The 16002-nt window shown below is 27.9% G+C and overlaps 1 protein-coding gene across 1 annotated transcript; it reads left to right on the forward strand.

Annotated features, from left to right (window-relative positions):
• Positions 1-6921: 6921 nt before the first annotated feature.
• LOC112744676 (uncharacterized) lies at positions 6922-7903 on the forward strand. The gene has a single exon (XM_025794374.3). The coding sequence runs from the start codon at positions 7038-7040 to the stop codon at positions 7710-7712; it is 675 nt and encodes a 224-aa protein (XP_025650159.2). The 5' UTR covers positions 6922-7037; the 3' UTR covers positions 7713-7903.
• The last annotated feature ends 8099 nt before the right edge of the window (positions 7904-16002 follow it).

Below are 16002 nucleotides of genomic sequence, written 5' to 3' on the forward strand. Positions count from 1 at the left end.
CGCTATAACGTTGACTCAGAAGATGTCACCGGAGATCCATGGTAACTCCTCCTTCATTCGTTCTATCAAGGAGTTGTTGGTGAAGATGGAAGATGTTAAAGTTAGACAAATCTACAAAGAGGCGAATTTCTGTGCTGATGCTCTTGCTAAACTCGGACAGGAACATGAACCGGGAATTAAATTTTGGGAACAGCCACCTCCATGTCTGTTCCATCATCTTCTTGCTGATGCAAGCGGGATAAAATTCAATAGAATTGTAGTGCAGTAGATTTCTCTTCCTTTGGGCCTTGGCCCCGTCACTTATCAAAAAAAAAATTATATCTCTAGTAAGCTCATATAATTTTAGTTATAGACTAGAAAAAAATAACTATGCTATATGTATACTAAAAATTAGTTATTAAATCAGTTATTTATATACGATATATATTAAAATAACACATATTAAAAATGAGCTAATTGATATATATTTATATAGAAATATATATAGTAATTGATTTTTGGGTAAATAACGGAAATGAGCCAATTTGCGTGAGATTTTACATGATTAAGCCAAACTGAAAAATGAGATATAGATCAACTAAAAGCATGTCTTTATATAATTCGAATTATCGAACTAAGAAGCTTAGTAATTCAAATCAACACTATTCGAATTAGTGAGGGTGTTTGCAGTCTTAATACTTTGAATCATACTGATTCGAACTATGCATGGAGAAGTTCGAATCACCCCAGTTCGAATATTTACTTAAGTCACGAGGATATTATTACAAATTTTTATAGTACTCCTAACATCTTTTAAGCCATTTTTTTTAAATTATTTTGCATGAAATAAAATATTTTTTGTGACATAATTTAATTTAAATAAATTTATTAAAAAATAAATAATTTAAAAATTAAAAAATATATATTTTATCCCATGCATTAAAAATAAAGCTAACAAAATATTTAATTATCAGACTTCTTCAAAATGTTTATGAGCTATCAATTCGAATTTCATACAGTAGTACTCTTCCGTTCCATCTATTCTTGATAGCTCGTGAATATTTTAAAAAATATCGTAATTAAATATTTTGTTAGTTTTTTTTAATGCATAGAATAAAATATATATTTTTTAATTTTTAAATTATTTATTTTTTAATAAATTTATTTAAATTATGTTACAAAAAATATTTTATTCTATGCAAAATAATTTTAAAAAATAGCTTAAAAATTGTTAGGAGTATTATAAAAAGCGGTGACAGCAAGACACAATGCACAAACAGCAATTTTCGAATTACATACACATAATTCGAATCAGCTAGATTCGAACTATAATTCGAATTCCTCCCCATGTAATTCGAATCAGGTAGATTCGAACTCCCCATGCATAATTCGAATTGGGGTGATTCAAATTACTAAGACTGCATTCGAACAAGATTGATTCGAATTACTAAGCTTCTTAATATGAATGCGGACTATGCGGTTGATTCGAATTATATAGAGACATGCTTTTGGTTGATCTATGTCTCATTTTTTCGTTTGACTTAATCATGTAAAATCTCATGCAAGCTGACTTATTTCTGCCATTTGTCTTTGATTTTTGGTGTACATGTACATAATAATTAAAAAAAAAAAACAATATAATGAATACATAATTGATTTAAGTGATAAATCATCTAAATTAATAGTATTCTCAAATTTGAACCATAGTTATAAAATTAAAGAAATTAATATTATAAAAACTTATTAACCAAGCCCTATTTAAAATTTTTTATTTGAATTGAATTCTCTTCCAATAATAAAAATATATCTTCTGGTGGGTATAATTTATTCCGATTAAAAGAAATTACATTAATATATATTATTAGGGGCGCGTTGACATGTATATGAGTCAGCCTCATATAAACCATTTGCCAGTTACATGCACTACTAAGCCAACAACAATAATGATCAACTTGACCAAAAGAAAATGAGGGAAATAGAATCAAATTAATTTTAATATATATAAATATTATTAAAATGGCAAATAGCTAGGTGTGAAATTAGGTCGATTATGTCCTATTGGTTTATTTATGATACTGATATAGTATTATAGTACAGCACAAGTATTATACAAGTACAAATTGATTGGTCAAATGAAAGAAATATACTGATAATAAGTGGTCTCTTGGTGTATATACAAACACCTTTAATTTGATAACAATCAAAAGACAAGAAAAGAAAGGTGAGTCCTAATCTGTCTAATGATATTGTTGACCATTTAGTCCACTACATAAACCATATACCTCACACAACAAGTGCTGGGAAAAAAAGCATTTATTCCTCTCAAGTCTCAACTATATTTTTTATGATTATATTGCCATACTTCTGAATTTGATATAAGCTTCTTTTTTTATTATTATTTTTTTGGTTAAGTGGATGATGCAATATAAGAAAATAAATATTCGGATGCTACATATTTATCGAAAATTTGTTTTATTTATTATTCATTAATTTTAACAATATTTAATAAATATTAAATAAACAAGTTATTTTTATTCAAGATAAATTTATTTTTTCCCCACCTCATAATATAGTTTTCCTTCTTGTTTCTGCTTAGAACCCTTTTTAAAATAATAATAATAATGAATGCTCTTGATTCACTAATTTCCACACACGCACCATATTTTTGTGCATGATATATCATTTTTAATTTTTTCGGTTCCACTAACTAAAGTTGAGTGGTTAAGTCCAAAATCATCCATCTACTTAATTCCATATATTTTCTCTCTTAATGAGAGAATGGATTTGTGTTTCATTTTTTGGGAAAACCATATAATCAAAATCAGGAGGGTAAAAAAAGGATACTGTTTTAATTTATTTTATAGTGTCACGTACAACTCACAAAGTATGGTAGTAATAATTTCAAATAAATCAATTATTTTATTTTATTTTCATATATCAAGCATAACATACATCACTATGATAGCAATTAGGAAAATTGTATGATATTGTTGTGGTAAGCAAAAGAATGAATGTGTCAATTTCTTATTAAAAAAAAAAAAAAAATTAGCCAATGTTGGAAGGTGTTGGATTATTGTGGAAACATTGGCTTTCCTTTCTGACTGGATATTGAACAACTTGTCAACACCACTAACAAAAATTTTGTAATTTTGCTCACCTTTTCCCTAGCTTCTCCATAAGGCCTAACAATGTATTTAATTTTCAAGTTCAAATGATGAAAACAAACTTTATTAGTATGTGTCAAAGAGAACTGATTATGATCATTGTCATCATTTATGGCAATAATCCTTTTGTGGCGATAGATTTATTTTTGGGTAAATTATATTTTTTATTCTTAAAATTCGGTAAAAATTTTAAAAATATCTTTAAATTTTATTTTGTTTTAGTTTTATCTAAAAAAATCTCTATTTATATTAAATATACTCTTTGGAACTAATTTTTTAAAAAATTTAAGATCAATACAACAACAATTTTATAAGAACAACCCTAAATACAAGTACATCAAACATAATTTTTATCTATTATTATTAGATTGGTCTTAAAATTTTTTTTTTAAATTTAGCTATCCGTTGTATATTTGATGTAAATAAAAAAATTTTAAGATAAAATTAAAACAAAATGAAATTTATAGATATTTTAAAAATTTTTAATAAATTTTAGGAATAAAAAATATACTTTAACCGTTTTTTTTTTTTTTTTGTTTGACTAGTAATTGTTTCAAATATTTTACAATTATTATTAGTGCTCATAATACTATATGTTTCATTAATTAAACACATTTTACCATGGACTAAGATGCTAAATTTATCAAGTCCTAATAATAAGGTGAAAATAAAACTAATACTATTTTGTTAAAAGTAATTAAAGGTAGCTAGCTATAGCTACTTAGCTAGTATGAGGAATAAGCATGAGAATATGCCATAAGTGGTGATGAAACATGAACTGTTGAAGTAACAATGCAAGCATAATTTCATGGAACCTGTTTTTCATTTTCACATCATCTTGTCCTAATAATAATAATGTGACTATCAATTTGCACAGTTACCTCACATTAATTGTATAGAACATCATTCTCAAACATAAACCTATGTTAATAACTTTTTTAATTAGCAGCTCTGATCTGTGAATGGGACACAGCATGCTGATTCATTAACCGTTTCTGCTTCATAATTTACAATGGGAAATGCTAGGGGGACAATGATTTTATTGAACAATATGAACAACCACCAATCAAATCAAAATACACTACACCTCTAATTTAATTCTCTAAATTTTAATATTAAAATAACCATCCGTATACTAGTAAAATAAACATCCGATATATCTATTGTTTATATTGTTTAATATTTTCATTGTTTACCTATACTTTTCCATTTACAATAGTTCAATCTTCTTTGATCACCATTATTATTGAAATTGTCATCATTAACACTATACATGTATAATATGTATTAAAAGAATTGTTTTTTATTTAGTACTCTCCTTTTTAGTAAATGTTAATATGCTTTAAAGAAAATAAAAAAATGTTGCATATATTCGCTGGCACATCGATCCGGACTCCGGCTCTAATACCATCTATAATAGCCAAAACCCCCCACACTCACTCGTCAAAACACGTCATGCTAGGAAGAGGTATCCACACCCTTATAAGGCATGCTTCGTTTTTCTCCCCAATCGATGTGGGATCTTACACTGCACTTCTTAAAAATTAACTAACTTGCTTTTAAGTGTTAAAATTAAAAAAAAATAAATAAAAAAATATTTATAAATTTTAAATTTTAAATTCTAAAATCTAAATCTACAATTTAAATTATTAATATAAAATATAATAAATAAAGAACTAAATTAAACCCTAATTTCATTCTAATTCTATATTATATTATTGAATGTAATATAATTAACAATCTCTTTTTCAGTTTTTCTTGATTTATTGCGTAATTGACTTTGATTTGTACCTAACCATGCTTAGAAAAATTACAGGCCAGGAGTGGGGCGTGATCAAAGATTTGGCTTCTATATAACCCATACATATATTATTGTTTTTAGAGCCTAGAGGTCCCAACAAGAGTGGTTCTTGAGTCATCAAATTCTTAACCTTTCTTTCCTTCCCTCTTAATGAATTTAGAAAGAAAAATCTTTTGTACAAGCTAATAAGATATTAAGTTACACTCTGTTTATTATCATTTCATAAGATATATTTTTATTTAAATTAAATTTACAGTCTATTTAATATTGTAATATTTAAACTATATTTAATTAGTAATTATTGAGATAAAATAGAAATTTAAAAAAATATCGCTTTTATTTCTATTTGTGAGGTTTCAAAAATACAAATATTTTATGTTTATTTTATGGTGAACTCTCTCAAACTCTAAATATATTTTTTATATTAAAGACAATGTATATTAAATATATAAATCAATATAATATCTTATTATATCCCATAAAAAAAATGAAGGAACCTTTCTTAATTGGTATCATTTTCCCATACAATTTTTTATGTCGCTTTGAGTGAAATACTACTATCTATTAGGTCACGTTTGCTTACAGAGATATTGAAACTAAGATATAGAAACACAAAATTGTATTTAACAGATGAAATATAGACAAAGATATTATGACTAGAAATAATATATTTTGTGTTTATCCTAATAGAAAAAATACAAAAATACTAACAAAAAACATAATTTATATTTTATTTTTTTTGTTAATTTTTTATAATTATATTTTTATGTTATTATATTTTTTTTAAATTTTTAGATAAAAAATAAAAATTAATTAAATTTTTATAATATATTTTAATTTATTACTAAACAAAATACAAAAATACAAAATTTTATATTTTTATTCTTTATATTTTATTCCCAATATCTTATTTTTTCTGTTTTAAAAAACAAACACACCTTTATATATTGTTATCCAAAAGAGAGTTTGCTTGGAAATATAGCACTCATCATCATACTCACACTCTATAATAAATTGACTTCATGGAACTTCTCTTATGTGCCTGCTTTTGTCTAAACAGTTTGCCATTAGAATTATAATAATAATAATACCCCATGATATGAACTGCGTGTGCCAGTATTTAATTTGATGTAAGCATATAATTTGTCCCAATAAGAGATAGATGATTATCCACATATCCAAGTTGCATCTTCCCCTCCCTTTTCTTTATTTCTTCATCACCATCACATGAATTCAAACACAAATATAAACACCTTGTCCCACATAACAAATAAATATATGCTAGTGCACTGATTGGTGTTTTCAATCGTATGTATCTTCATTTCTATTATATTTTTTTCTTAACACTAATACAAAAATTACTTTTAACAATTATTTATTTTATTTTTAACAATAATAAAAACAGTCAATTAATATATTTATTGGTAATTAGGCATAACTTCTTATATTTTGTCGCTAAAAAATTTTAACAGTAATTATATAATTGTTAGTAAAATTTTTTTAATAACTATAAAAAATATATAATTATCATTATAACGTACGTATAATAATAATAACAGCAAATATACAATTGATACAAAAATATAAATTAAATAAATACATATAGTGATCATTATATTATTGCCACTAAAAATAATTTTTTGTTATAGTGTAAGTGTAGTCAAAATTATTTTATATTTTTTCACTAGCTAGTATTATTTTTTTTATAAATGAAAAACCAATACCACTTACAATGACTCCTTTATGTTAACTATAGTGTAGTCATAATATTTCTACAAAATTATCAAAACTAATACATTTAGAAAAAGATGGCATAATCAAGTACAATGCTATGCCACTACATACATGGGAATGTGGATGACATATACCTTTTAATAATCTATGCTTTCAAAAAAAAAAAAAAAAAAAAAAAAAAAAAAAAAAAAAAAAAACTATAATCACCATTCTTCTCTCCCTATATAATGCCTACTCTCCCACCTCTTCTTTCCTTCAATTCTCAGAGTAAACCAATTCAATTCAATTCACCATCATCTTACAAATTAATAAACCTTTTCTCAATTTTTTTTTTAAATCTCCCTCATTATTGCCACACCATGCAAGCCTTAAGGGATGAAATCACAGGCCTTAATAATAATTATTTTCTCCCTTCAGAAACATATAACTATACTACCTCCATGATGCAAAATACCAACAATACCCTTACCTCTTTTCATCCATACAATAACAACAAGAACCAATTCTATAATGGCAATAATAATTTCCTTAATCAAATGCTTTTTCCACCAGAATTTATTCTTGGCAACAATAGTCCTACTCAATCATCATGCATAAGTAGCAACAACTCAACCTCAGATGAAGCAGACGAACAACAACAACAACAACAAAGCCTTATCCTGAACGAGAGGAAACACAGGAGGATGATATCGAACCGGGAATCGGCTCGCCGGTCCCGGATGAGAAAGCAAAAACACCTTGATGAGCTTTGGTCACAGGTTGTTTGGCTGAGGAATGAGAATCACCAATTATTGGACAAATTAAACAATGTTTCAGAGTCACATGATAAAGTTGTTCAAGAGAATGTTCAATTGAGAGAAGAGGCTTCAGAACTTCGCCAAATGCTTTGTGACATGCAGCTACATAGTCCAATTTGCCCTCCTCCTTTGAGTCCTTTTCATCATGATGAAGAAGAAGAAGAAGAATATCTCAACTATGATGATGATTCCTCAAACCAATCCAACACCACAAGTTCTATGAACCTACTCGGATAATTAATAATTAACCCCAACAGGTTAAGATTTTGAATATATATTATTGCTACTTGTTTTTGTTTCTGTTTGCTAATTGTCTTAAGAGCGACAAAATGTGAAAACAAGAAATCGAGATAAATTAGAATCTAAGAGTTTGTCTTTGTTTTTATTGCTTCTTATTCTGCAATTAAATAATAGAGACATTTTGCATATTTTGTATTTTTTTTTTTTCGAATTATCATGAGATCACTCATCCCAACAATAATAAATTAATACGTACGAATTTTTGTTAATATGCATAAATTTTTTGTATAATTTTTTTTTTTGGTCTTACGTCATTTGTTTTTTTAGGAGATAATAAGAATTGAGCAATTACGCTATATAAAACATATATTTTGATAAGAAAATGTATATTATCACTTTTATAAACGCGTGCAAATATATAATGGCGGAATAGCGTCATAAAAAAACAGAAATGTCAATATTATTACGGGCCTTTAATTAATTCTTAACAAGCATTTTAAACTAAACAATCTCAATAAGTATTACTATATATAATTATATATACCACTTGAAATATTTCATCTTCTTGATTCTTTTATGGGGTGAAAGTCAAGAATAGTGTAAGAGAAGAAATGAAACCACAAACGACAATATCAAGTTCTGAGTATATTATTATTTGGATCATATTTTGTGACGAAATGACACTGCTGCCTTTTCTCTATATATAATAATAATACTATAGTATTATATTATTGTAAGTTTTGATGGTATATATATATATTAGAGTTTAATTTTGATGTACTGAGAGTATAAAATGTTTTATATAAACATATAATTACATCTATTTTTTTATAACTATTCACACAGTTAATATCAAAAGAAGTTATTTTTATTGATATAGTATTATATAATTAGATATAATATAAAACTATTTTATACTGTAAATTCTATATATATATTATGGCTTATAAACAATAATAAACGTCAAAGTGGCTAAAGAGCTATCCATAATCTTGCTAGCTTAATTGCTAGCACTTAGCACCAACCAATAAGTTGTAGGGCACTTAGAGATTCAATATATAACACACCATTATGATAATACTTGGCTAGAAAACAATATAGAAAAAGAAGCCTTCAATTTTCCTTCATGACCTCATCTTCCAGCATAGGTAAAGAAAAATAATAATATATATAGCGACAACAACATTATATTATAATAATAATAATAAATTAAAGAAAATGTATGTGAAGCGAAAATAATCCAATGTTATATATATGATGTATTAATTAATTATTCCTTTGATTAAAATAATAGAAGTAATAATGTCAGGTGAAAATGGGTGGGGGAGAGAGTTGAAGATGACGCATAGACATAAAAGAGTGTCTTGTAGTGGCAATTGGTTGATCATACAAAAGTTGGTTGCAAGAAAAAGTAGATCATATGGACCCGTTACCCACTAAAATTAATTCTTGTAACTCTATCTTTTATTTTATTTTATTTTATTTTATTTTGAAAAATTTAATGTCATTTTCTTTTCTAGAAGAATAGAAATATGTAATATTATTTGGTAATAGTAAATAACTTCATAATATTTTGTAAGTGTTTTACTAAATATGTGATTAAGGAATCAAAAAAGATTTGTGAAATTATTTAAAAATTCAGCTTGTTATCATATACATTAAAAATGACGTAAAATAAAGTTTAACCCTTTTTTTTTGTCCTTTTTTCATGTTTTGATTACTATCCATACATATATAAAGTGAAGAACTAATAGTAATAAAGTGTTAAATTAATATTTTATTAATTATTCCTAAATTTATAATTTTTATCATGCAGGTGTGAATTCTTATTATTACTTTAATTTAATTTAAGGATAATTAAAGTATTATTTTTATTATTTTATTAATTTTTTATTATTTTTAATATTTAATTTTATTTTGATTTTAAACTAATAATTTTTTTGAGATAATACTCAATTTAATATTTGAATTAACATGTGAGTTTTAATTTAGTTCTTAAAGTTTTAATTTTTCTATTTAGTCCTCAAATTTTGTGAATGTGACTTATGTTAGTTTTTGGAACAATTTTCGATACACAGATGTTAATGGAATGCTGAAATAGACAGTCAGTTGTCACAATGAACTCTGTAAAAATATGTTATTTTAGTTTTGACAATCAAATAGTCTAAAAAAAATCATAAGTGGTGTGTTTTAAAATTTTATCTTCCAAAACAAGTGATTTAGTATCGTTTTTTGAGCTATGTGAACGCTAAAACTAAAACGGTATAATTTTATAAGTTTTAGCATGGCATGTGATTGTCTATATTAGTGTTTTATTAACGTTTGTATGTCAAAAATTATCCTAAAAATTAATTTGAGTTACATTTATAAAATTTAAAAACTAAATAAAGATAATTAAAATTTTAAAAATTAAACTAAAATATTTATACAAATTCAGAGATTAAATTAAATATTAGCTCGTTATTTATTGGTGCTAACTTGTATGAATATTATTAGAAAATAACTAAAGTATTGGTAGTGTGTATAATTGTATATATATACTTTATCCATTAAGGCACATTGCGAATAGAAACTTACAATTGGTCAAATTAGACTAAAAGACAAATAGGTCCCTAACCTTTTAAAACGGAGACATTTTTGTCCCTCAAGATTGAAAAATACATTTCGATCCCCCACGTTTTAAAACGGGAGACAATTATACCCTTCCGTCCGTTTTGAGCCAAAAACGGCAACGGAGCCAGCTGACATGGAAGGGCAGTGAATGACGTGGCCGTTACAGTTGGTGAGGTGGATTGGGACGAAATTTTAGTGAACAATTATACCCTTTCTTTCTTTTTCTCTCATAAACATTTCATCAAACACCATGTCAGCTCCACTACCACTAACCCTTTTCCTTTTCTGCATTATCATCTTCTTCTTCCATTGCTGCATGTGCAATGACTCATCATCAACAACAACCCTTCAAATCCTTAAGCCCATCCTCCCAAACAAAAGCCCAGGCTCAGGCCCATCTCATCCATCAACAACAACCATTCCTGCATTCCCTGAACAATTTGATGTCAAAGGTTGCCCCTTGACACTCTCAGATGAACTCTTTGACGGTATAAAGAATGCTTGTGGAGGTGGTGGTGGTGGTGGTTCTGACATGGAGCTCCACCACACACGGTGTTGCCCTGTTCTTGCATCATGGTTATACTATGTATATTCTTCCACTGCATTAACCCATAGCCATACCCACACATCATCATTGTCATATGAGATGCCATTGTTACCAGATGACTCAGAAACATATGTAAATGACTTAGAGAATGCACTGAAAGTGAGAGGGATTCAACTGAAAAGACCCAATGAGACATGTGATGTTGTATTCTGCTTCTGTGGGATAAGGCTTCACCCTCTGAGTTGCCCAGATGCATTTTCAGTTAATGAAAATGGTGAACTTGTTGGGGATAAAACTGTGAGAAGGTTAGAGAAGAATTGCATTAGTAGAACCAACAATGTCAATGGCTTTCCTGGTCTTGGTGGCTGCTCCAAGTGCTTAAACACACTCTACAGGGTCAGTTTTCTATTAATCTTTTTCCAAAATAGATAAAAAAAAGAAGTTTTTGTTTTGATTTGGGGTTGTTTGATTCGTTATTTTGACTTAGAATTTGATGGATCTTTGTTGAATATGATGAATTTGAGTTCATTTTATTGATGTTGATCTTCTTCATGGTTTGGTGATTTGGTAAAGTTGTGTTTGTTTTATCTTTCTGTTTGAGAGTTTGGTTGCTCTCTAAGTTATCTTGCAATGTCACCATCCTTCACGCGCCTTTGGAGCTTGTGCGCTTCACGGAAGTCATAAGAACCAATTGAAGCCAAAGTTCTTGAAAAGGGTTGCAAGGAGATGAGGGCTAGTGGCCTATTACTGAAGTTTCTTGAGGCAATTCTCAAAGCTGGAAACCGGATGAATGCCAGAACTTCTAGGGGAAATGCACAAGGTTTCAACCTAAGTGCTCTTAGGAAGCTTTCTGATGTGAAAAGCATTGATGGAAAGGCTAGTTTGCTACACTTCATTGTAGAGCAAGTGGCTCAGTCAAAAGGAAGAAGAGAAGCTATGAATCAAAAGCATAATATTTCCAAAATCAACGGTGATATAAGCAACTCCAATGAAAACAATAATAGCCTTGTGCAACATGAGACAGAGAAAGAGTATCTGATGCTTGGTTTACAAGTGTTATTGGGAGGTATAAAGGATGAGTTATCTGAAGTAAAGAAAGCAGCAATAATTGATCATCAGAATTTCATTAGGATGTTATACATTCTCAATGCTCGTGTTAGCAAAATTCGAGAGATTGTAACCAAATGTTGTGGCGAGAACAATGAGAGAGGTGGATTTGTTAAGGAAATGAAAGGGTTTGTAGAGGAATGTGAGGAGGAGCTTAAAGTTGTGAAAGATGAACACCTTAGGATCATGGAGCTTGTGAAGAAAACCAATGAGTATTATCTAGGAGGTGGAGGAGGATCAAACCCCTTTGAACTGTTTCTTATTGTGAGAGATCTTGTGCATGAAGAACCCCCTCGCTCATCATGGACGATCGCACAAGCAGCGGCCATGACTTCCACCTTGCGTTTGGATGAAATAGGGCTCACTGGTGGAAACGGCGTCGTTTGGCACTTCAGAGACGAATTTGTCCAGTTAAATTTTGTCCCAATCCACCTCAGCGAGTGTAACGGCCACGTCATTCACTGCCCCTCCATGTCAGCTGGCTCCGTTGCCGTTTTTGGCCCAAAACGGACGGAAGGGTATAATTGTCTCCCATTTTAAAACGTGGGGGATCGAAATGTATTTTCCAATCTTGAGGGACGAAAATGTCCCCGTTTTAAAAGGTCAGGGACCTATTTGTCTTTTAGTCGTCAAATTATGGATATTTCTTTTGGCAATATGCATGGCTTAGACAAGAGAAATTCGTAGAAATTAATGAACTTTTTATATTGCAAAAGGCACAAATTTTAACATTAGAGAACCATGGGGACTCTTAAACCTTAGAAGAAATAGATTTTACGACTAATTCTTTTGTGCAGGTGATGCAGATAGTAGTTCTCCTAGAGAAAATAACAAGCTATAGTTTTATTAGTGTTATTTGGAGTGGTTTTGTTCTACCACGAGTTGAGTTATTTACTTGGTTTGTATTGGTTGAAAGGGTAAATACTAAAGAAAGACGGTGTAAATTAGGTGTCATTGACCAGCTGTATAATATTTGTGTTTTATGCTGTAAGGCTGTTGAGTCTGCATTTCATCTATTTATTAGCTGTGAGCTCACTTGGCAGGTGTGGTGCGCTTGGTTGTTCGCTCTTGGAAAGATTTGGACTGTGCCAGGCACATTAAAGCAGCACTTTGAGAGTTGGACGAATGCTTCACAACAAAAGAATGAGAGGAAGCAGTGGTTGATTGGATTTTTTGCTGTCATCTGGGCAGTTTGGCTAGAGAAAAATAATAGAGTTTTCAATAATCAAGACTCAGGTGTGGGGGATATTAACAGATCCTTTATGCTCTCTGACGAGTGGAGTGCTGGTGAACCTTTTGATTGTTGATGGCAATACTAAAGATGACTAGAAGGTGCTCTACTTTATGAGTTGTTTACTGACGAGTTGTACTGAGTTAACTTTATTACTTATCTTTCTGTTGTTCCACCCTATTATTTCCACCCTATTATGTTGAACTCTTGTTTACTTAAAAAAAAAGATTTTGGTATTGAATCAACCAAATTTCACATATTCAAGATCAAGTCCAAGAAGTATAACGTTTTATATATATATATATATATATATATATATATATATATCATTTTAAAATAAGTGAATCATTACAATTTTTAGACATAGTGACTCATTACAATTCTATTATTCATTAAGAATCTTATAAATTTTTAGAAAATGTGACAAACTATAAATTTCATACAACTATGTATATATTATACTCATCTTTATTGTTTTCAAATAAGAAAATAACAATATATTAAAAAAAAACAAATTATACTTTTTGGGCTAGATCTTAAACTTATGTAGTTAGTTGATTCAATATTTGAGATTTTAAATTATAGTATCACCAGAATCGTCAACTTTTTTAATAAACAAAATAGAATTATTAAAATTTCGATTTATCTTTTAAAATTTTTCGATATTACAATTTAAATGAGTAAATTAATTTTATAAATTTTATACTAAATCTAATAATTTTACAATTTAAATCTTATTACAATTTTATTTCATTCTTAATTTATTTTTTATATTTTACATAAAATTTCTATTTTCTCTACCTTATCTATAAGCACTCTTAAATCTCTGAGCAACTACTTTGAACTTTGGATATAGAACATGAGTGTGGCAAATGAAAAATTGCATATTATTCAGATCAATTCAGGGTACTAATTGCTAGTATTAAGTATTAACTAAAAAAACATTAGTATATGTTTTGTTAAGTATACTTTAACATTTTTAATTTCATTACATGCATGTAGACACCCCCAAAAGAAAACAAAAAATCATGCATGTATGGGGACAAAATTTGTGTTGAATATCATTCAATAAATTAGCTGAGCTTAACATAATTGAATGGACCTGGTCGATCGGTGCACCAATATAAAATAGGTGCAAATCCTAAAGCGATTAATTATTAATACTCAAAGAACATGGCTTTGCGAATATGACACTTGTTAATAGTATTAAGAACATGGTTTTACTACTATGACACTTGTTAATAGTATTATTTATATATAGGAGAAATAATTTTATTTTTTTATTTTTCAAGAAATATATTATAAAATATTAGAAATTTTAAAATTTTTATCTGTTAATAAAAAAAATTTAGATAACACCTTAGCAAATATTCTTAACCAGATTTATAAGAATAATACTAATAAAAAGTTTTAATAGAATTTTTGTTTTTATACATGTTCATAAAAAAGTCAAATTTTCATTTTAACCTTCTTAACAATATTTAGAACATTCTTTGGCTTTTTTTTTTCTTTAGTGAAAAATATTTAAATCTTTCTTTCGATTTTTGTTTTTCTGTCGTAATTAATCCATCATGCTGATTTCATTTCATTATCAATTGACTTCAAATGTGAATGCTAAAATGGGAAAGAAGTAAAGAACAACAGAAGCATATTTATTTCTTTTTTCTTTCATTTATTTTCCTACGGTATCTGTGAATCTGACGGGTCAATGACTAATTTGTCGCGAATCAGAAATCTATTTAAGGATTTGTTATTGGCCAATAAATTATTGCATGTATAATACGGGATTCAAACCTTTTTTTTTGTTTGCACCAGGGTATCCATCAGGCCGGAAGCCTAATGACTAATCCCTCAGATACTGCAGAGGCACAAAGTGAGTGACCCTCTTAAACAAGTAAGCTCCATTCCACCCACAAAGTAGAATTCAAACCTTTAACATTTGCTTAAACAAACTAATGAGCTAACTACTAAATCAACTAAATTTGATTTTTTTATTTTTGACCGATACAGTTAATCCATTTATTCTAGTCTAGATCTCTTATATATTGGGCCTGATCATGACCCAAGTTTGAACTATAGAAAATAGTCAATAACAGACATTCGACAAAAACATCAAAGCCATAAATAAGTTACTAGATGTTCCAACAAGTACGAAAAACTTGTCCAAAAATATTTAAAGTAAAAAAAAATATCTTTGTTTTTAGTATATAAAACATTTTTTTTAACGATATTCTTTTGGCTAAGAACCAATGAATTATTATATACACAAAATAAAATTTAAATTCTTGATATTTATTTAAATAAATTAGTATTTAAATTTTCGAGATTTACTTAAATAAACTAGTAATATAATTATTAATTTAACTCAAATTGCTTATAAAACAAAAATCTTGGTTTCAGGTGATATTTTCTCTAAAAATAAAAAAAAAGTAGAAAACACTATGATTATGATCTAGGAGGAGTAACAAATATTTTAAAATTTTAATTACACCTTTGAACTTTTTCACTTTTATGTGTATTTTTTATTATTTAATTTAAAAGAATAAAATATTTGTTCGTTTACCTAATTAAATGTAAAGAGTTTAAATTTTATTATTTTTTATATAGTAACTCATTAACGAATAGCATATCTTTTAAATAAAATTTTAATCTGTGATGAATTTATTTTTGACTTGTTCGATTAAAAGATATTTAAAAAAAAATTGTTAGACATTTTTCTCTCATATAGCACAAAGTTTATTTCTTAAAAAAAATAGAAGCAATAAAAAATAATAATTTAATCAAATTAC

This window comes from Arachis hypogaea, chromosome 14, assembly GCF_003086295.3.
Source record: "Arachis hypogaea cultivar Tifrunner chromosome 14, arahy.Tifrunner.gnm2.J5K5, whole genome shotgun sequence".
NCBI lineage: Eukaryota > Viridiplantae > Streptophyta > Magnoliopsida > Fabales > Fabaceae > Arachis > Arachis hypogaea.